Below are 22,218 nucleotides of genomic sequence, written 5' to 3' on the forward strand. Positions count from 1 at the left end.
AATCGGAGGTAACGAGTGTCAGCTGTCGGCTCGTTATCTCTGATTGGGAGCCATATTTAAACTGTGTGTTTTCACCTTGTGGTTGTGGGTTTTTGTTCCGTATCAGTCTTTGTCACTGTGGACTTCACGTATCGTCGTTGTTTGTTGTTTTGGTGTTCTATACTTTAATATAATAAAGTCATGTTCGCTCAACGCGCTGCGCTTTGGTCTCCCTCATTGGACGGTCGTGACAATACTAGCCTGATTCCATATCTGTTGGTGTTGTCATGCTAACTCCTGTATATTGTAAATGGTCAATGACCATAGACATTGACAGGACAGCACAAACAGATCTGGAACCAGGCTAGCATTACACCACAGAGTATGAGAACAGAGAGCAGTAACACAGATACTGCTTCTTGGAAATACTTAACATAGTAGATTCTGCACTTGCCAGGATTTAGTTTTCCCTGTAGTAGACATACCGTAGAGGCTGACTCTCTCTACCTGGATGAATAATCTAATTTGACAGAGAGTGATCCCTGGCTATGTGGGAGGCTGTGTTCTTTCTCTTTCTAAACTGAGGCTCAGTTCACCCTGGAGCCATTCTAGCCATGCGTCATCACAATACACACAGCAGCGCTCACTAGTGCAGGTCCACTGCGAACAGGCCTGCCAATGTATCCCGGAAATGTCTAGAAATAGTTCAACTCTCACATCATAATAACATGAGTGGTTGTGTAGTTTTAATAAGGATGTTGTTTGTCAGGGCTGAGGTGAGGGGGTGTTTCCTTTCCTGGTTGAGCTGTAGCTCAGACCAGGGTCATCCATAATTGAGGAAGGAGTGGATTCATTATGTGAGGCTGTGTTGGGTCTTTGATGTGCAGAGTGAAGGTGTTGAAGCCTGCAGGTGATGGATCAAAGATGGCCCCGCAGAGCCACCGTGTCACATTAGTGTCACTTTGTCTCCCAAAGGGACGGTGCATGGGGCACAGCTCAACACTTACACTGAACACACACTGAACACTCATACTGAACACACACTGAAAGCTCACTAAACACACACTAAACACACTCTGAACACACACTGAACACTCACTGAACACACACTGAACACACTAAACACACACTGAACACACACTGAACACACACTGACCACACACACTGACCACCCACACTGAACAAACACTGAACACTCACAATGAACACACACAGAACTCACACTGATCTTACACTGAACACACACTGAACGCTCACTAAACACACACTGAACACACACACTAAACACACTGAACTCATGCTGAACACACTGAACCTCACACTGAATGCTCACTAACACACACTAAACACACACTGAACATTCACACTGAACGCTCACTAAACACACACTGAACGCTCACTAAACGCTCACTAAACACTCACTGAACACTCACTGAACACATACTAAACACACACTGAATATTCACACTGAACACATTGAACAAACACTGAACACTCACACTGAACACACACTGAACTCACACTGAACACTCACTGAATACACACTGAACACACACTGAACACATTCACTCCTCTATTGCTGGTGTTGTTGCACATTTGAATAATGTCGCCGACTTTCAAGCGTGTAGAAGTTTAGAACGTTTACCTTTATTTATTTTTAATCACAAGACAGGGCACATCAGCCATGCTGCCATTATCACCACTAGGTCTCCTTCTGCCGATGGTCAATAGTCTCTCTATCACAAATATGTAAATTCTCATTCTCTTAAAGGATATAAACTTGTACAAAACAATTTCACATTATAAAACAGTGAAGAAGTGATACTATGGACACATTCACATTTCCACTCATATTCTAGGTTACAGGTGGCTAATTTCATATCTCACTATGATGCACAACCTTGCCAGTTGGCTAGCTAGGCACTTGGTTAGTATACAACACAGTAGGTGTATTTCTCTGTATCTGGAGAACTTTAACACAAGCATCACTTATTTCCCTGATACCCTTACTTGTTTATACATTTACTTAACATGTGTAATAACACTTTTATGCACTTAAGGACATCTTTGCTCACCTAAAATCACAAAACATACACGGCACATTAGACATGCTGCCTGTATCATCACTAGGTCTGCTTCTACTGATGGTCAATCATCTAAGAGCCATAAGACCTCTGAGATCTCTTAGCTGGCCTAACAGTGCCTGACATTGAGCATTACTCAGTAATAACCACAATAACCAACTTATATCCTAAAATTCTAGTCTGCTTTACAGTACCATGTGAATGAGCCACATGTCTAAAGATATCACCCCAAATAATAATATGAAAGGGGGGGGGGTCTATTTCTTATGCCTAATATTACTATGGGTCCCACAGTATCATTACTGACTGATTAGCACCCCCAGCACACATTGCTTACTCATGAACCTGGACAGCTAATAGTTTAAATCTCACTATCTGTACTTTTCCAGCCAGCTCACTCACCCTCACATATTCCCTGCTCTCCAGTATGAATCAGTTAATGAGTCAGTCAGTCAGTGAGTCAGTCAGGCAGTCAGTCAGTCAGTCAGTCAGTCAGTCAGTCCCAGGCAGGCAGTGGTGGCTGGCCCAGGGTTGTTAGCTATCGTAGGTTCATAAGTGCTGCTGCTGTCTAGACTCTAGTTGATCAGCAGTGTAACTGTACGGCCTGGGGTCTGGGCTGGTCTGGGGTCTGTGGGCTTGGCTGTGCTCCTCCTCTCACCTCTAATGAATCCTCTATTTACCTGGACAGCCGGCCCGTTTACCCAGACCAGCCTCAGACGCCTGGCATTGTCTTAAGCACAAGTTTCCTGAAGGTTAAGCTGTTGTGTCCTAATAAAGCGTGACAGTAGATAGACGGAGCCTGCTGCGACACAGAGGAAGGAAGGAGTTGGAGAAAGTAAAAGAGAGAGAAGGAGGGAGCTGGAGAAGGTAAAGAGAGAGAAGGAGGGAGCTGGAGAAGGTAAAGAGAGAGAAGGAGGGAGCTGGAGAAGGTAAAGATAGAGAAGGAGGGAGCTGGAGATGTTAAAGAGAGAGAAGGAGGGAGCTGGAGAAGGTAAAGAGAGAGAAGGAGGGAGCTGGAGAAGGTAAAGAGAGAGGAGGGAGCTGGAGAAGGTAAAGAGAGAGAAGGAGGGAGCTGGAGAAGGTAAAGAGAGAGAAGGAGGGAGCTGGAGAAGGTAAAGAGAGAGGAGGGAGCTGGAGAAGGTAAAGAGAGAGAAGGAGGGAGCTGGAGAAGGTAAAGAGAGAGAAGGAGGTAAAGAGAGAGCGAAACAGACAGGAAAGATAGAGCGTGTTGGTTTAAGGAATTAACTGCGTATGCTTTTCTCTTGTGCCTGTTTGTCTTTGTCATTATGGCGCAGACCGAGCCTACTGCAAACACGCAGGTATGATTTTGGGCCCAAGATCAATTTGGCAAACGGCTCGCTGATAAATAATTTAAGCTTTTCTCTGAGCCTCAGAGGGATTCATTACTGCTAGGCCTGATGGGAACCTTCTGCTGAATTTCAAAAAATTTACCTGGGTTGTAGAGAGCAGACCTCCCCCTTCTCTCTCTCTCTCTCTCTCTCTCTCTCTCTCTCTCTCTCTCTCTCTCTCTCTCTCTCTCTCTCTCTCTCTCTCTCTCTCTCTCTCTCTCTCTCTCTCTCTCTCTCTCTCTCTCTCTCTCTCTCTCTCTCTCTCTCTCTCTCTCTCACTCCCCCCCTCTCCCTCTCTCCCTCTCACTTCCTCTCCCCCTGCTCTCCCTGTGTAGAGATAATGTTAGTATTTCACTGTTGTCCAGGTAGTATGATCACCAGTATAGCAGCTGTGGCCCAGTAACTGGTTGTTGTTGGCTAACTGAGTGTTACCTGGCAACGGAAGCAGCTCCGTTGCGCTGGGCTTTTAGGCAATGGTGAATTATGCATTGTTTGTTTACTCAGTCACTGTTAAGATCTCCACGGCGATTTTCTGCAAGAGCTTTACCTTAGTTGTTGAGGGAATAATCAGACTTTTACAGGAAAAACAGAATTTTGACAGCACTGGGCCTTTAAGTGCCAGTTGTGAAAAATTGAGATCAAAACCTGAAGTAGCCTTCTCACTCAAGTCCACTCACTCATCCTCTCCTCTGTTCTAGACTGAGGCGGCAGAAGAACCCGGGCCTGTTTGGGAAGATGAGGTCAGCTCGGTTCAGCCCAGAGAACCCAGATGGACCGCCCAGTGACCCAGACGAAGAGGAGGAGGAGCTACAGATCCAGATCCCATGAACAAAGGAAGGACACACAGACATCCATCTGATGGATAGACAGATGGACAGACAGACTCTGACTTAGGGCTCTTCATTTCACACCGTGTGTGTCCCATAGACAGACAGACTGATAGTTGGACAGATGTGATCTTGACACCCACTCATCTCCATTGACATGCCCCATCCTGTTAGAGACAAACACTGACACATGGTTGCCATGGGCAAGGTTGTCATGGACACCTGTCGTTACCTGTACCTGTGAACTACAGAGCAACCAGCAGGGGTCAAGAGAGAGCCCTCACTACACTACAACTGACAGCACACTACACTACCACACTACAGTACAACCCACAGTGCACTACAGTTACAAGCCACTACAGCCAGAGCCTACAGCGCTCTAGTCCTCAACACCTCAATCATCACCACTATCACTCCCATATCTACAACACCCTCAGTGATGAAACACTCTCTCAATCACACTGCCACCCATCCTCAGTCTAAAGCTCATGCCTCCTCTTTCACCCTTCCTTCTCTTTCTCTTTGCATCCTGAGTTACTTCACCCAGCGAATGTTGTACAGTATCCTTCCTGATGTATAAAAACACTCAAGATAGCGGCGTTGACATAGCTGTGATGTTCCAGCCGTGTTCCGGTAATGTTATGTAATGCGTTGGAATTGTATCAGTAGCTGTACATACAGTTCAGGACGGTAAGGGTGTTTAGCCCTCAGGTCACTGTGCAAAGGGTGTGTGCTTGGAGCCTGGCACCTGGGATCATCGTTAGTTCATCAGTATTTTGGGCTCAGCCTCAGACAGCTAAACTCTCCCAGTATGGGGGACAGGTAGTATTCTTGGGAGAGACTGGGACTGGATAGAAAGGGACATAAAGGGCCCTCCACCTCTATGTCCCCTTGTCCCATTGTCCCCTCACCATAACCACTAAGAGACAAGGTGCTTATGTAGGGGATGGATCCATTAGACCTACAGTATTAACTTCTCGACATAGTGGGTTGTTCATTCTGAAAGAAAAGTTTGTGGTCAATACACACATCCTTAAAAAACGTAGATGCTGGGCTGATGAAGTATATACTAGAAAAGAACAGAAAGGCCTGCGCACTGCACTGTTTTGATCCAAAAGGGTCTTCGTCAGGTCAAGATCTTTGTGGATTGAAACGTTGTCTATAAATGTCGTAATTGGCAGCATATTCGGTGTGCAGGCCTTTCTGTTCTGTTCATTCTGAAAGCAATAAGACATCGGCTATCACTCCCACTTACTCATCTGCTACTATGGGGACCAAGGTATTTTTAACGATCATGATTTGCAAATTATTTATGTTGTTGTTTTTGATAATTGATCTGTAAACCACAGTGTTTTTGTATTTAGCTCTATAAATGTTAAGTGTACATTATAGACCTGGCTTTGTTTGTCTCTTTTCATGAGCATTGTGTGTATGTGTAAGACTGTGTAATATCTTGATAGAGGGTCATCTGAACATCAGAGCCATCATGAACTCAACCTGCATGGAGTGGGTAAGCAGAGTTTACATTTGAATGTCTATTATGCCATTAAAGAAGCTTAGTATTACCTTCAGGCCAAGGTGGAGGTGAATCATGAAATGAAAGACAGACAGATGTGTTTCCCTCAAAAACAAGACACATCTAACTCAGGACGTAATATCTTCACATCTCAGGGTAAAAGAGAAACTCCATTGATGTTGTTTAGGTCCTCGTGTCAGTTCATTGGGAATCTGCTCAACAGACACAGTATTGTCCAGCCTGCTGCAGTGACGTTTCCTATAGCTCCATCAGTCTTATGACATCTAGAGGTCTGGGTCTAATGGATCTCCTCTCCCAGCCCTCTGTCAGCAGGATAGTATCACACAGGAAGCTTCCCAAACAGGAGATGTTCTTCCCTCCCATGGTCTTGTCTGTGTTCTCCCACATTAAACTTTAAAGCCAGTTTTATCTTCTTCCTTCCCTCTGCCTCTAGGTTATGAATGATGATGCAGCACAGTCACAGTGGTAGGTTTGCCAGGCTTGGTAATGTAATCCCTCTCTTCAGAGACCAAAACAAGTCACCAGTGCTTCAGGAGAGTTAGACTCTATCATCTGCTTTACACAGTCAACTCTACTCCACCACACTCAGACAACGTGTTGCTACTGTATGACAGTGCAACATGGCGCACATTTTGTGTAATTGTTATATTTGTGCCAGTGGATTGAATTGAATTGGCTCTTGTACTGTAACATAAAGTGACATTCACCCAAACTCTGTAATGAGTCATAGGATTGTACACTGAGTGTACAAACCATTAAGAACACCTGCTCTTTCCATGACATAGACTGACCAGGTGAATCCAGATGAATGCTATGATCCCTTATTGATGTCACCTGTTAAATCCACTTCAAACAGTGTAGATGAAGGGGAGGAGACAGTTTAAAGAATGATTTTTAAGCCTTGAGACAATTGAGACATGGATTGTGTATGTGTGCCATTCAGGTGAATGGGCAAGACAAAATATATAAGTGCCTTTGAATAGGGTATGGTAGTAGGTGCCAGGCGCATCGGTTTGAGTGTGTCAAGAACGGCAACACTGCTGGGTTTTTCACGCTGAACAGTTTTCTGTGTTTATCAAGAATGGTCCGCTACCCGAAGAATATCCAGCCAACTTGACACAACTGTGGGAAGCATTGGAGTCAACATGGGCCAGCATCCCTGTGGAATGCTTTTGACACCTTGTAGAGGCCATGCCCCAACGAATTGAGGCTGTTCTGAGGGCAAAGGGGGGTGCAACTCAATATTAGGAAGCTGTTCCTAATGTTTTGTACACTCAGTGTATATTCACCTCTTCCTCAGACCTGTATGGTTGACACTGAGGTATTGGTCATGAGGTTGAGTGCGGATATGGCTGGAAATCTCTGACAGCGCAGACCTCTGGTTCTCTCCTCTCTGACCTTTTCACTCTGTTCTCTCCACTCTGTCCTCTCTTCTCTTTCCTCTTCTCTCTGTCTCTTTCTCTCCGCCCTCTTCTCTCTGTCCTCTCCTCTCTGTCTTCTCCTCTCTGTCCTCTCTCATGTGACCAAGGCTCTGGGATGGTTCTCTGATGTCTAGTGTACTGAAGACAATTAATGATAGCTTATTAAGCCCAGTGTGTAAGGACAAAGAGGGAGATAGAAGCAAACAGACTGAAAAGGATGAGAAAGAGAAGGGGAGAGTTCTGCCTAAGAGCTTTGATCAGACCATTGGAATTTGTCTGGGAAAATTCCAAGCTTCAGACTATTCATCAATACCAACCATTTACAGGTTGGGTGTTGTGTCAGTTAGTGAGCAGAACAGAGATCTTTTTTGCTTCTGTCTAATTCTATGCCCAGTCTATGTTGTATACGTTTGTGTGGTCAAATTCACGCGAGTGTAATTGTATGGGTTTGAGTCTGTGTGTTGTGTTCTATCTCTAAGCACACTGTCTGGGACTGTGTGTCTGGGGCTGTGTGAAGTTCATGCTGCATCAGGTTCTGTTCAGGCCCATTGGTTGCTGGGTCATTACTGAGGAGGCCCCAGTCACTCAGTCCCTGCGTCAGTCAGAGTCCCAGCTCTGCTATTCTCTGCTCTGCTCCACTCTGCTGTGTGGCTTCACTCCCAGTCAGAGACCATTAGCATGAACGACAGCAGGAAGAGGACCCAGATTACACCACAGAGAGAAACAACTCTTCTCTTTTCTCCTCTGTCCCTCTCTCTTTGTTGAAGTCTCCTCTCTTTCTCTGCCCTCGTTGCACCATGCCTACTTGAGTGTTACCAAAGCTGACGCTGGGGTTTTGTCTTTCCAGTTCAACTGAAGCAAGACATGCACTTGCTTTTTCAGAGGCTTTAACGGCACGCACTAATAATTCAGTATTCTGCTTTACTGTATGGCTTGTACTGTAAGAATACTGTAAGAAATAATGTAGGCCTATAGAAATGTAATTATAATCCCTATATGTATTCTATAGGAATCTATATTTGTACTGTACATGTGCACTATCTGTCTCTCTCTCTCTCTCTCTTTCCTACACATTCACTCACGCTTGGGTGAATCTCTCCACTGGCTCTCTAGTGTTCAGTGGAAACTTTAATGAGATTGACACAGACCAATGGTAACTCTGCCTGACTTTCAGCTCTGAGCCAACAATACTAGGCTATGGTGTGGTTTGGCTCTCTTCTGGCAGACATGATAGTAATTAGAGTGTGTGATATGAACCCCCTCAGACAGGAAAGCTTAATGAATATTTTATACTACTCTGATTAAGGTCCATGTAGGTTGAAGGACTAAATCACAGATCAGCCTCAAATCCCATTTCCTCCTTTTGATGGAGCCTGGAAGGCTATTTGTTGCATTAGTCCCTATGTGTGTATATGTGTAGCAAGTATGTGCCAGTGTGCATGAAGAATGAAAGAGAGTGAGTGCATGCATGCATTCGCATGTGTGGGTGTGCACGTGCGTGTTTATGTCAAATGGAAACTGTACAGAATGTGGCTGTTGATATGCTGCATTTCTATTCAGAGAGCGGCCACACTGTTCCCTCCACTGGGATGACTGGCATGGTACCACACCATTGTGGGTCGCTCTGACTGCATCTGTCTCTGGGACTCACTCTACTCACCCTTCTGTCTTCTCTCACACTGTCTTTGTTCAGCAGACACTCTCAACACCACCGCCACAGGAGAAAAAGTACAAAATGTACAGTGCAGTGGGATAGACTGACATGGCACTGTGCCCTGACTATGTTTGATTGTTCATCACAATGTGATGCTTATAAACTGATACCAGGCTGTATGTCTAGAGAGTGTTCATAGTGGGGATGTTCTTTATAGCTTCAAGTAGATCTCGGATTCTCAGTCTTCAGGCCAATCACCCAACCAATGTATCCACCCACTGTTTCTCCTCCTACCTACCCACTGCTGCCTGCTACTAATGCCCATCTGGTTTTAGATGAACCCTTCTACTCCCACACCAGTCCCTGGTCTGCTCCCAACTGTAAAATATCACTCAGTAATGTTTGAGTGCACCACTGGATTCCTCCTATTGACATGCTGTTCACTTCAATTGGTTGCACCAAAACTTCATTGAATATTGAGTTGAAAAACAATATGGAATCTCTTCTTCCTCGCGTCTATTCTCACTTCAGTCCAATATACACTGAGTATACAAAACATTAAGAACACCTGCTCTTTCCATGACATAGACTAACCAGGTGAACCCAGCTGAAAGCTCTGATCCCTTATTGATGTCACTTGTTAAATCCACTTCAATCAATGTAGATAAAGGGGAGGAGACATGTTAAAGACGGATGTTTAAGCCTTGAGGCAATTGAGAAATGGATTGTGTATGTGGAACATTCAGTTGGTGAATGGGCAAGACAAAACATTTTAAGTGCCTTTGAACGGGGTATGGTAGTAGGTGCCAGGCGCACCAGTTTGTGTCAAGAACTGCAACGTTGCTGGGTTTTTCATGCTCAACAGGTCCACCACCCAAATGGTCCACCCTCCAAATGGTCCAAACTGTGGGAAGCATTGGAGTCAACATGGGCCAGCATCCCTGTGAAACGCTTTCGACACCTTGTAGAGTCCATGCCCAAACGAATTGAGGCTGTTCTGAGGGAGGAGGTGCAACTCAATATTTGGAAGGTGTTCCAAATGTTTGGTATACTCAGTGTACATTATACACACGTAACAAACTATGGAATGGTATATTGACAGATAGGCATATCCACATAGTTTCACATACAACACACCCACGCATACAATCTGCTAACAACAGGTAATGAAATGTGCGCTCTCAGCTCGCTCCCATGGGTGTTTGTCAGTGGAAGAGGAAAGTAATAACTGTGTGGGGTGAGCATGGATTCTACAATCATGTACTGTCATGTACAATCATGTACTGTACTGTTGAGTTTTTCCACATTTTGTTGTGTTACAACCTGAATTGAAAATGAATTAAATAGCTATTTTTTTGTCACTTGCCTACACATAATACCCCATAATGTCAAAGTGGGATTTTCGAAATTTTTAAAAATTAATTACAAATGAAAAGCTGAAAGGTGTTGAGTCAATAAATATTCAACCCCTTTGGTATGGCAAGCCTAAATAAGTTCAGGAGTAAATATTTGTTTAACAAGTCACAATAATAGTGTTTAACATTATTTGTAAATGACTATCTCATCTCTGTACCCCACACATACAATTATCTGTAAGGTCCCTCAGTTGAGCAGTGAATTTCAAACACAGATTCAATCACAAAGACCATGGAGGTTTTCCAATGGCTCGCAAAGAAGGGCACCTATTGGTAGATGGGAAAAAAAAAAAAAAAAAAAGAAGACGTTGAATATCCCTTTGAGCATGGTGAAGTTATTAATTACATTTTGGATGGTGTATCAATACACACAGTCACTACAAAGATACAGGCGTCCTTCCTAACTCATTTGCTGGAGAGGAAGGAAACCACTCAGGGATTTCACAATGAGGTTAATGGTGATTTTAAAACATTTACAGAGTTTAATGGCTGTGATAGGAGAAAACTGAGGATGGATCAACAAATTATAGTTACTCCACAATACTAACCTAATTAACAGAGTGAAAAGAAGGAAGCCTGTACAGAATACAAAATATTCCAAAACATACATCCTGTTTGCAACAAGGCACTAAAGTAATACTGCAAAAAATGTGGCAAGCAATGAACTTTTTGTCCTGAATTGTGATGAGGTGGTGTTGAAGGAGTCAGGCGCAGGAGGGTAAATCACAGAATAACAGGCTTTAATCCGCAAAATACAGGTTTACGCAGAAATGCGTCAAACACACTCCAGGGCACAAAACAGGTGCACTGGAAAATACAAGGCACACGGGAAATACTCCCGTCGATACAAAATACACAAGCTTCACTAACCTCCACAATAAACAATCACCCACACAGACAAGGAAGCAGAGGGAACACTTATACAATGACTAATGAGGGATAAGGACCAGGTGTGTGATATTGAAGACAAGACAAATGGAGTGATGATAAATGGATCGGCAGTAACTAGTAAGCCGGTGACGCCGAACGCCGAAACCTGCCCGAACAAGGAGGGGAGGCAGCCTCGGCGGAAGTCGTGACATGAATACAAAGTGTTATGTTTTGGACAAATCCAATACAACTCATTACGGAGTACCACTCTCCATATTTTCAAGCATAATGGTGGCTGCATCATGTTATGGGTATGCTTGTAATCATTAAGGACTGGGGAGTTTTCAGAAAAAAAAGAAAAAAAACCGTTCTTCCACTTTGGCATTACAGAGTATTTTGTGTAGATCCCACTTTGTAAGACAACAAAATGTTGAAAAAGTCAAGGGGTGTGAATCCATTCTGAAGGCACTGTATGTGTGTGTACGTCTAGGTGTGTAAGTGTTCCATTTCTGGGAGTGTTCAGCAGACACAATTATGTGACAGAGGACTTGTTAATATAATATCATTTCATATCACTTTTCATTTTCTCTCTGCCTCTTTGTCCCTCTCTCTCTCTCTCTCTCTCTCTCTCTCTCTCTCTCTCTCTCTCTCTCTCTCTCTCTCTCTCTCTCTCTCTCTCTCTCTCTCGCTCTCTCTCGTTGTCTTGGTGTTTCACAGTAGACCTGCGTATTCTGTACAGTGTGTATTGCCCCCCTCTCCACAGACCTGTACTGTGTTGCGTTGCCGAACTGTCAGTGTTTGTAGCCCAGACCATAGTTCATTATGTTCATTTAGTCCATTGTGTAATCTCTCAGCCTTTCTCATTATAAAGCTAATGGGTTTGAGGCAGGAAAGGAGCAGATTAAATTGATCTGAGCATAATTATGCTTGGGGACCAGCAGATATTCACTTTAATCTCTGGATGTGTGAGAGCACATGCCTTTGTCTGTCTGAGGATGTGTGTCTGTGTGTGAAGGACATTATGTGCGGCAGGTGTACAGTATAGTATGTACATTTTGTAATTATGCTCCAAGCCATGTGCACAAACATTCATATTTGACCGTTTTTATTTTTCCCTTGCCGTGTGAGGATGTTTGACTTTCAATGTTTAAATAGCCTGTGTCATTCACTTTTGCTGCACAACTAGCAACTGGCCTACATGCTCCATTATTATGTCCTTTACATGTTCATTTCATACCTCTTCTACTTCACTGTTTTATTAGGTTTTTAACAGGTCGTTACATGTGAATCACAGGTGTGGGACTAGCAGCCAGCCCACTACATCACAGCACTGCTACAGCCACGTTCTGATGGGGTGATGAAATCACAGCTGGAGCTATACTTCTCCAGGTGACATCCGGATGACCACTGGTCGGGGCACACACACACAAATGCACACACGCACTCACACACACAATGCAGTACTTTGACTCTTGTAGGGCTGATACTTGCCATTGAGACTGTGAGACTGACAGGTGAGATCAACATGCTGTATTTATCCTCAACACACATTGTTGGAGTTGGCTGGTGGCCAGAAGTTCATTTCATAACTTGGATGTGATTGAATGGTAATTTGTAATTTAGACATTGTCAACAGGGCAGCTGTTTCTCCTGGATTTGATGAATAATGAAACTGAGAGTTTGGACTTTTTTAATGTGTATTTTTTAATCTATTTCCCCACTTGCTAGAGACTCACACACCCACACAAATGGTAATTTGGCTGTGTGAAAGAGATGGAGCTAATCCAGAGTTCAGGCCTATTAAAAATATTGCCTTTACTGGCTGATGAAGTATGGCAGATGTTGTAAAATGAGAGAGTTGGACACTGGTGTAGATGCCTGTGAGATCTGCCTGTGCATCTGTGAGAGAATATATTTGACATCTCACATACTGTTGAGAACAGGGAGATAGTTAGGGTAAAACAGTATAAGGATTAGTTGGGGTGATCATTTTGAACAGGATTGTATCACTACTTCCAAGCTGTGATGATGCTGTTCAGAATGTGTTCTCATCACAAGACTACAGTAAGTGCAAAGGCATAGAGAAAACATTAATTGAGAGTTCTTCAATTCTAATAAAACCGGGACAGTCTGGTGAGTTTAGATATGTAATTTCTTATTCCATTTTGTGAGAGATCTGTCCCCACAGAATGAGGAGGCAGCTAGGAAACAGTGACAGGACAATCAGTTGGGATTTCGAAAGAAAGAAACAAGAAAAAAGTCCTCACTTTGCTGTCAGAGTGAAAAAAGAGTGTGCTGGATTCCAGAATGGAACAGACAGCAAATAGAGGAAAAATAGAAAAACACTCCATCCCTTTCATAAAAAAATGTTACTTTGCCTCTAATGTGCTTGTCGTACATCAAAGTCCCGCTGCTTTTTTCTCGTCATGTTCTTGGCTTTCCTTCCAAGCATCACAAAGCTCTGTCTCAGCACAGACATATCCGACAGAAAGACATTCCATCTGGGATTTCTCACAGAGCAGATTTAATTTCTCCTCTTTTTTGTTTTCTATCAGATACACTGTGTCACATGGCCCTCATGCCATGTATTGTATATCCCAACGACTACTCCCCCAAAATATGAATGATTAAAACACTCTTGAAATTAATAGCTCTATTTTCTGCTGAAGTACTGAGTACTTGGCACTTTACTAATACTAGTAGTAGTGGTATCAACGATTTTTTAAATATTTTTGGTAGAATCTGTAACCTTGTCAACTGTCAGAACAATTTGATAAATGTGTGGTGCTGATACATTATGGTTGACAGGAAACTGTGTACAGTACCACTTCTGTATAGTTTCAGGGCTCAACCTGTCTTTAGACCGACTGGCGCTGTGTTCCTTACCTCTAGGTAAGAGACACAAATCAATTGTGCTTGCTCTGAGTCGCATAGTATTTTTGTCAACAAGCGGATATTTTGTGTTAAAAAAACAGACCTTCTGGTCTACAGTTTTCTCTGTTAAAAAGAAAAAGTAGAAGCTGAGTCTCCTGTATCCACAAAGCATCTCAGAGTACGAGTGCTGATCTAGGATCTGTCCGTACAATCCTATTCATTATGATCTCCAAGTCAAAACTGATGCTAGATCCGCACTCCAACTCCGAGTTGCTTTGTACGGACACTACCTTAGGTCTGTCTCATTGGTTTATAGCACTAAGCCCAGCGCTGAAGGAGAGGTACTTATGGTGGCTACATTCACTTGATTAAGATTTGCAGACTTCCACTACACTCTTAGAAAAAGTGGTGCTACCTAGAACCATAAACGGTTCTTCAATTGTCACCCTAGGAGAACCCTCTGAAAATAACTATATTTGGTTCCAAGTAGTAACCCTTTCACTAATACAATGTTCTATGTGGAACCCTTTCACCACAAAAAGGTTCTACGTATAACCTTTTTCACCACCAAAGGGTTCTACCTAGAACCAAAAAGGGTTATCCTATGGGGACAAAGACTGTACTTGAAACAATACTTGAAAATACTTGCAATACTAAGTCCTTTTTTATGGTGACCCAGTTTGGCCACACCTAGAGCTGTGTTAGGAGGATTAAGGGGCACAAAGCCTTTCTCCCTCCTGCCCGCCTGCCCCTCTGGCTCTCCTCTCCCCTGGGACACTAGCGGGCAGACTGGCTACACTACCGAGAGTCACGTGACGACACAGAGCATGTGAGAGGAGAGCGCTCAGCTGCTTTTTGTTCTCCCTGAGAGAGAAGAAGAAGACAGAGTGTCTGGTCTCAGTGACAGTAATTACAGGTCCTGTCACCTGACTCCATTCTACCCCTCTATTACTCCCCATGTCACTGTGCTCACAGACAGAGCAGAGACAACACAGGCTGTCATAGTGTACACCCAGCACCCCCTCCTCACCCCTCCACCCTCCTCTCCTCCTATTGATTGAGAGTTCAGAAGCAATGTGTTGTAATGGAGTTGATGTGAGTTCAGTTTCCACTGAACAAAGGTGCCGGTACAGTGTAACCACAACTTCCACTGTGACACTGAGGGCTGTCGAAGGGCCTGTCAAGGTTCAGGTTAGATGAGTTATTGTGTCTCACTGTCTAAGTGGCTTACAAACAGGTTGCTGTGTCCAGACTGTCTGGGTGTACTACGGCCTGGTGTTCTTTTTCCTCCACACCAAGAGAGCAGGTAAGGTTCAGACGGCATGCTCTGTTTGAGTTCAGTGATAGACACGTACAGTCCAATCTCCACCATTTGTTGGGTAGTGGTGTGTGTTTCATGATGTAAGGAGCTGACTGTTCTTGTCTCTTGTCTACTCTACAGACTCTCATCTTCTTATTCCTCCTCCTCTCCGTTCAGTTGTGTGCACACAGTCAAATAATAGCGTGACCCAGTGTTGTGTTGAGCGATTCTACAGAGGACAGATCAACTTTATTATCCCACCAGGGGGAAATTCATTTGGTCATGTGCTTAAAAATACAGTACATAAAACATAAAAACACAGAATAATACACAATAAAATTCATTTGAAAGTGCAATAGCCTACATATTTACAGTGAAAGTGCAATATGCTGTACACTTAAGGAACCAATAGACTATCCATTGCAGTGGCGACCCGTCAGTCAGGGCATTTTTAGCAAAAATTTACAATAATTTTTTTGGGGGGCTTGCCTGTTTTTCATGGTATTTTGGCATTAATACGTGTCACATATCAGTTTGCAAACAATGTACAAATAAATACAAAAATATTGACTTAATAAAGTCTCCTTCCAAATCTCGTCTTGTTGACTCGAGGCTATGTTCAAGGTAAAGTACTGAATGTGCAGGAACCCATTGTTTGGGTAATGTTACTGATGATATTCTTGTGACTTTGTGGAATGGCAGGTGATGTGTGCCAAGAAGTGACAGATGCGTTTGTTATCTCTCAATTGGGAAATACTAGTTGCTAGGAGATTAAATGAAATGTTAGAGCTGTGGAAGAGGTAGATAGAACCAGGGTTGTATTTGAGAGAGCCAAATTCTGCATAAAACAAAGGATGAGAATGTGTCTTATAGGAGTGCTTAACAGGAGACGTCTTTGAGCTGGAAGGCACAAGTATATTCTCCATCTGAGCTTGAAGAATTTATGCTGTTTTGCCATCTGTTATGTGAAATACACAGTTTGGATTTGAATAACTTCACTTTTATTGCCCCTGATGCATGTAAAATAGCATTTGTTTCTGTGCTTACTCTTAATTTGCACATTTAATGGCCTGCCGAATGGGAACGCCATGCTAATGAAGCCGTGCCATTCTGTCTGTCTCTCCACCGCAGGAGTGTATATCACAGCAGGGGTGATTTCCCTCTGTTTTATGTCATTATATGTTCATACAATTTGCATCATGATACTAATTTCCCTGTTCGCCACCTCCTCTTTTACTTGCTTGTTTTGGTAGTTAATCGTGTGCGTGGATGTGTGTGTGTGTGCACGCCTGTGTGTGTGTGTGTGTGCATGCGTACATGCATGCTCTTTGTTTACAGGTATGACATGCAGATAACATCATCAGTTCTGGAGTATCAGGAGTATTTTCTGTTTCTGCAACTGATCTGCAGACTCCACTCCTATATGAGTAAGCCTGTCTCTTAGGACAGTGGTTCCCAAACTGTGGGTCGGGAACCACTTGTGGGTCTCGGCAGGGGTCCATGTGGGTCGCTGGATGCATTTTCTTGTGCATTGCAAAAAATGAAATATTATTATCATTTATATATTTTTTATATATTTTTTTTTGGGGGGATGAAAAGACGCTTCCAGTGTAAACTTAAACGACTAAAACCAAATAGAAAGTATGTAAAAAAGATAATGGACCTACATATATATTTTTATAATAGCCGATAATCTCTGAGAATTTACAATCAACAAGATAAAAGGTAGACTATCAGGATCCCATTGATTTTGTTAGAATGTTTGAGCATAATAACACAGCATTAGCCATGTCAAAATGCCTAGAATTGGCAGAAATTAGCTTTAAACAGCAATATTTTCTCTTATTCCTTGGTCTGTGTTTGTTTTTTCACTGCTGTGACGACCCTCCCACTCTGTCTGCCGTATTCTCTCTTTGCTCTTGTTTCCTTATTAGGATGCCGGTGGGCGGAGTTGGGAGGGTCGTCAGCTACATGGGAAACACCTGGGCCGGGTGTGTCCCAGCATAAATGGACCTCTTCCACATTCATTGAGGAGACTCTCTCCAGGCAGATACTTTCACTTTGGTTGTGATATTTTTGTGGCCTTTTTGGGTTGTTTGCGTTGGCACTTCTCAACACTTTTCCATATTACATTTATGCAAGCAAACACTCACTTACACTACTGATTACTGATTACACACCCCATTGTTATTTCAAGTTTACTTTAGTTAATAAATATATACTTTAAGTATTCCTTGTCTCCACGTGTCTCCCTTTTGTTACGAACTTGAGCCGGTTCGTGACAAGTGGGGGCTCGTCTGGGATCTTGAACTGGTTGTGTTTGGGAGAACGTGGAGTTAATGTTCAATTCTGTAGGTTTTTTTTTTGTAAATTTTGTTAGTTTGTTTGAGTTTGATAGGCCCAGTATTGGTTTCCTTTGGGTTGTGTACTGCGTTGGAGAGAGTACATTGGTTAGTTTCCAGTCCCTGCCCAGCCTGGAAACTCTTGCTCTACTCGCTGTTGGGGCATCGGTCTGAGGAGGTGAGTACAATCGGCTGTGTACCTCAGTGGGAGATTGGGTAGGGTAGTGACATTTTCTTCCCGGAGCTATAGCTTTTTCCCCTGATAGGCTTAGTGACGTGTTTTGTTTTGGGATACGTTGGGCATGGTTAAATGTTTGTTATTTTTGTGTGGTGTCTGTGGACTGAGCAGTTGTCTTGGGGGCACATCCGTGGCTTGGTGGACTCTACCAGCGTGCTGGGGGGTTTAATTCCTTGCCAGCGGGCTACAGTGCGTAATTACCCACCGCGAATCCACACGAAGACTAGGGTTGAGTTATTGTAGGTTATGGGGAAGCTCCATATCCCAGCTCTCTTCTGTTGTGCTCGGTGTGATTGTCATTTCTCTTGTGTCTGGTGTGCTCAGCAGAGGGGTTGAGCAAGATTATTATGATCTATATATATTTTTTTCTTTTCCTGATTATGGCGTCTAATGTAGATGAGTTCATTCGCTTTCCATCAGAAGAACTGTTAGAATTATGTACTAAAGAACAGCTGTTGAAGGTTGCTGAACACTACAAGGTTGAAATTAGTGATAAACGGCAAAAAAATTATATTAGGTTAATATTGAAGGCCAATTTGATGGAGAGTGGTATTCTGGATGTTACCACTGGGGCAGCCTCTGCTGAGGACACGTTGTCTCCCCGATATGTTACAATGACCGCTCCATCGGTTAGTCATAGTAGTCTTCTTTTTGAACAGCAGAAAGAACTGCTTCTGTTACAGCTGGAGCATGAACAAGCTAAAATGGAGCATGATTGTGTAAAATATGAAAGGGAATTGGAATTTAAACAGGATATGGAGCGTGCTAAAATCAAGCTGCAACAAGAGCGACTAGAGTTGGTTAGGGAAGGAAAGCTCTCAGGGGAGAGTTTGCTCTGGGAAGGTGACCCAGTGTTACCTAGGGGTCGTTCCTCTTTTGGTCGTAATCCAGACACATTTGATATTGTTGGGAATTTACGGTTGTTGCCCCAGTTTAATGAAAAGGACCCGGAGACATTCTTTTCGTTGTTTGAGCGTGTTGCTGACGCTAGGAGTTGGCCTGATTCTGATCGCACTTTGATGTTGCAGTGTGTGCTGACTGGTAAAGCGCAAGAAGCATATTCAGCTCTTAGTGTAGCAGACAGTGTTAGTTATGAGAAGGTTAAAACGGCTGTGTTACAGAGTTACGAATTGGTCCCTGAGGCTTACCGCCAACGATTTAGAACTTTAAAAAGGGATGATCAGCAGACTCATGTTGAGTTTGCGCGAATATTATCTTCACAGTTCAATCGCTGGTGTTCTGCCTCTGCAGTTATGACTTTCCAAGGGCTGTGTGATCTGATTATGTTAGAACAATTTAAGGACACAATCCCTGATCGTATAGCGACGTACATTAACGAACGAAAAATAAAGACTGTTGCTGAAGCTGCGGTTTTGGCAGATGAATATGTGTTGACTCACAAAAATGTTTTTGCAGAACCCCGTATTCGGAGTGAGTGGGGGGCGTTCGCAGAGATTTGGGCCTCGCTCGCCGAGATACTTCGGTTCCCGGGCAGAGTTTCATTCAACTAGGGTTGAGCCTGATACCCGTGGTAAAACTGACGTTGGTCAAGAGTGTCACTACTGTCAAGAATTAGGTCATTGGAAAAATGAATGTCCGATTCTTAGGTCTAGGGGTAAATTCAGTACAGGTGCTTATGGTAAATCGAGGCCTGCAGCGTTAGCCGCGCCTGTTCCACATCAGTTCACTCCTGACGCATTGTCTCATGCCCAGAGCCAGGTGAAGGGTTATATTGATCCCGACTATTTACCTTTCGTTACGGAGGGTTTTGTGTCTATGGTAGGAAGTAAGAACCTAGTGCCAGTAAAGATCCTAAGAGACACAGGTGCCTCTGAATCATTTGTGTTGGAATCTGTGTTACCCTTCTCTTGCGGAGACTGATTCGGGGAATAGTGTTCTAATTAGGGAATAGGTTTGAACACTCTGTCAGTTCCATTGCATAAACTGATGTTGGATTGTGGACTGGTGAAAGGTGAGGTTGTTGTGGGGGTGCGTCCTTCATTGCCTATTGAGGGTATTGACGTGATCCTTGGAAATAACTTGGCTGGGGAGCGTGTGTGGCCTATCGCGTTTCCATCTTTAGTGGTTTCCACTAAGCCGTCAATTGTAGGGATTCCTGATGAGAGTGCGCAGAATTTCCCAGAGGTGTTTTCTGCGTGTGCAGTGACGCGTTCTATGATCCATGACGACCTGGTCACGGAGCTGGCTAACGAGAATACCATAAAGAAGTCTGTTACTGTTTTCCCTGTTATCCCGTTATCTGTATCCCGCTCCGATTTAATCGAGGCGCAACGGACTGACCCTACATTAGGAGAGTTGCGGGACCAAATTGTGCCTGTGGAACAGTTGGGGGATGTCGCACAGGGCTATTTTCTCCAAGAGGAGGTCCTGATGAGAAAGTGGATGTCTCATGGTAGTTGTTTTCTGGGGGAGGCGATTAGTCAGGTTGTGGTACCAGTTAAGCTTCGTGAGTTGGTGCTGACAACTTCTCACAACGACGTTGCTGGGCATATGGGTGTGAGAAAAACCTACAATCGCATATTACGACATTTTTTTTGGCCAAGATTAAAGAGGGATGTTTCTGATTTCATCAAAACTTGTCACACCTGTCAATTAACTGGTAAACCTAATCAAGCTATTAAGCCGGTACCACTGTTCCCTATTCCTGTACTCAGTAAACCTTTTGAGTATCTGATTATTGACTGTGTTGGCCCTCTGCCTCGTTCCAGAAAGGGTAGTAATTATTTGTTGACTGTGATGTGTCAGACCACTAGGTTTCCTGCTGCCTATCCTCTCCGGTCTATCACGACTAAGTCTGTGTTAAAAGCTTTGACTCAGTTTTTCTCACTGTTTGGAATCCCCTAAGGTCATTCAAAGTGATGAAGGATCTAATTTCACCTCTAATCTCTTTGGACAGGTTCTCCAACAACTCCATATTAAACACAACTTGTCTAGCGCTTATCATGCCCAAAGTCAAGGAGCACTGGAACGTTTCCATCAAACGCTTAAGTCTTTGTTGAGAGCTTATTGTACTGAGATGGATAAGAATTGGGAGGAGGGGTTGCCTTGGTTACTGTTAGCTGCTAGGGAGGTTTCACAGGAGAGCACAGGTTTTAGCCCAAATGACCTAGTGTTTGGACATAGGGTGCGTGGGCTTTTATCTGTTCTCCAGGATGACTGGAAGTCTCCCGAGCCTCCTCAGTCCCTGTTATCATATGTGTGTGATTTTCGGCGACGCTTGTATGCCGCTGGTGAAATGGCTAAAGAGAAGCTATCATCTTCACAGGACAGGATGAAGAGCATATATGATCGGCGAGCTGAGCCTCGTCACTTTAGTCCAGGTGATCAGGTTCTGGCTCTGCTGCCAATTGTTGGTTCTCCTTTTCAAGCCAAGTTTCAAGGTCCATATACAGTGGTGCGCCAGTACACTGAGCAAAATTATCTAGTTGCCACTCCAGAACGGAGGAAAGCACACCAACTGTGCCATATAAATTTGTTAAAACCCTATTATGCACGTTCCTCTGAGACTGAACAGGGGGAGTCTACAGAGGACGGTAAGGCTGTTCTTTTGGCTGATACTGTTTATTCCCTGGATTCTGGTCATGCTAGGTCTGTGCAGGAGCAGGAAGATGTTTCTGGTCCCGACGATTGCATACTGCAGGGTAGATTGAAGAATTCAGGGACACTGGAGATTTTAGATAGCCTTCTTACTCATCTACCTGTTGATGGGCGGAAAGAGATGGTTGGTCTGATTCTGAGATTTCCAGGGTTGTTTTCTGATACACCAACACGTACAAACTTAATAGAACATGATATTGACATTGGAGATGCTGACCCCATTCGTCAACGGTTCTATAGAGTTTCTTCAGAGAAACTGCGTTGTCTGGATGCTGAGGTCAGCTACATGCTGGAGAGTAAAATAGCAGAGCCTTCTTTCTCCAGTTGGGCTTCTCCCTGTATCTTGGTCAGTAAATCGGATGGAACAAACAGATTTTGTACGGACTACCGTAAGGTAAACGATGTCACTAAGCCGGATTCATTTCCTCTTCCTCGGATGGAGGACTGCGTTGATCAAGTCGGCGCAGCTAAGTTTGTGAGCAAATTTGACCTGTTAAAGGGCTATTGGCAGGTGCCACTGACGAGTAGGGCACGTGAAATCTCTGCCTTTATTACACCTTTTGGTCTGTACTCGTATTCGGTTATGAGTTTCGGGCTGCGTAATGCGCCTGCAACTTTTCAGCGACTTATGAACAGGGTTGTCTCTGGTCTGGCCGGGTGCGCTGTTTATCTGGACGATGTAGTGATATAAGCAGATACTTGGGAGGAAC

At 43.7% G+C, this 22,218-nt stretch overlaps 1 protein-coding gene across 2 annotated transcripts in view; it reads left to right on the plus strand.

Annotated features, from left to right (window-relative positions):
* Positions 1-5,630, plus strand: part of LOC121582308 (coiled-coil domain-containing protein 102A) — an 84,037-nt gene extending 78,407 nt beyond the window's left edge. For both annotated transcript variants that reach the window (XM_041898023.2, XM_041898024.2), the window contains one exon: positions 4,111-5,630. In XM_041898023.2, the coding sequence (XP_041753957.1) occupies positions 4,111-4,240 (130 nt within the window). In that variant the 3' untranslated portion in view covers positions 4,241-5,630. The remainder of the gene's footprint in view (positions 1-4,110) is intronic.
* The last annotated feature ends 16,588 nt before the right edge of the window (positions 5,631-22,218 follow it).

Source organism: Coregonus clupeaformis, chromosome 15 (genome assembly GCF_020615455.1).
Source record: "Coregonus clupeaformis isolate EN_2021a chromosome 15, ASM2061545v1, whole genome shotgun sequence".
In the NCBI taxonomy this organism is placed as follows: Eukaryota; Metazoa; Chordata; class Actinopteri; order Salmoniformes; family Salmonidae; genus Coregonus; species Coregonus clupeaformis.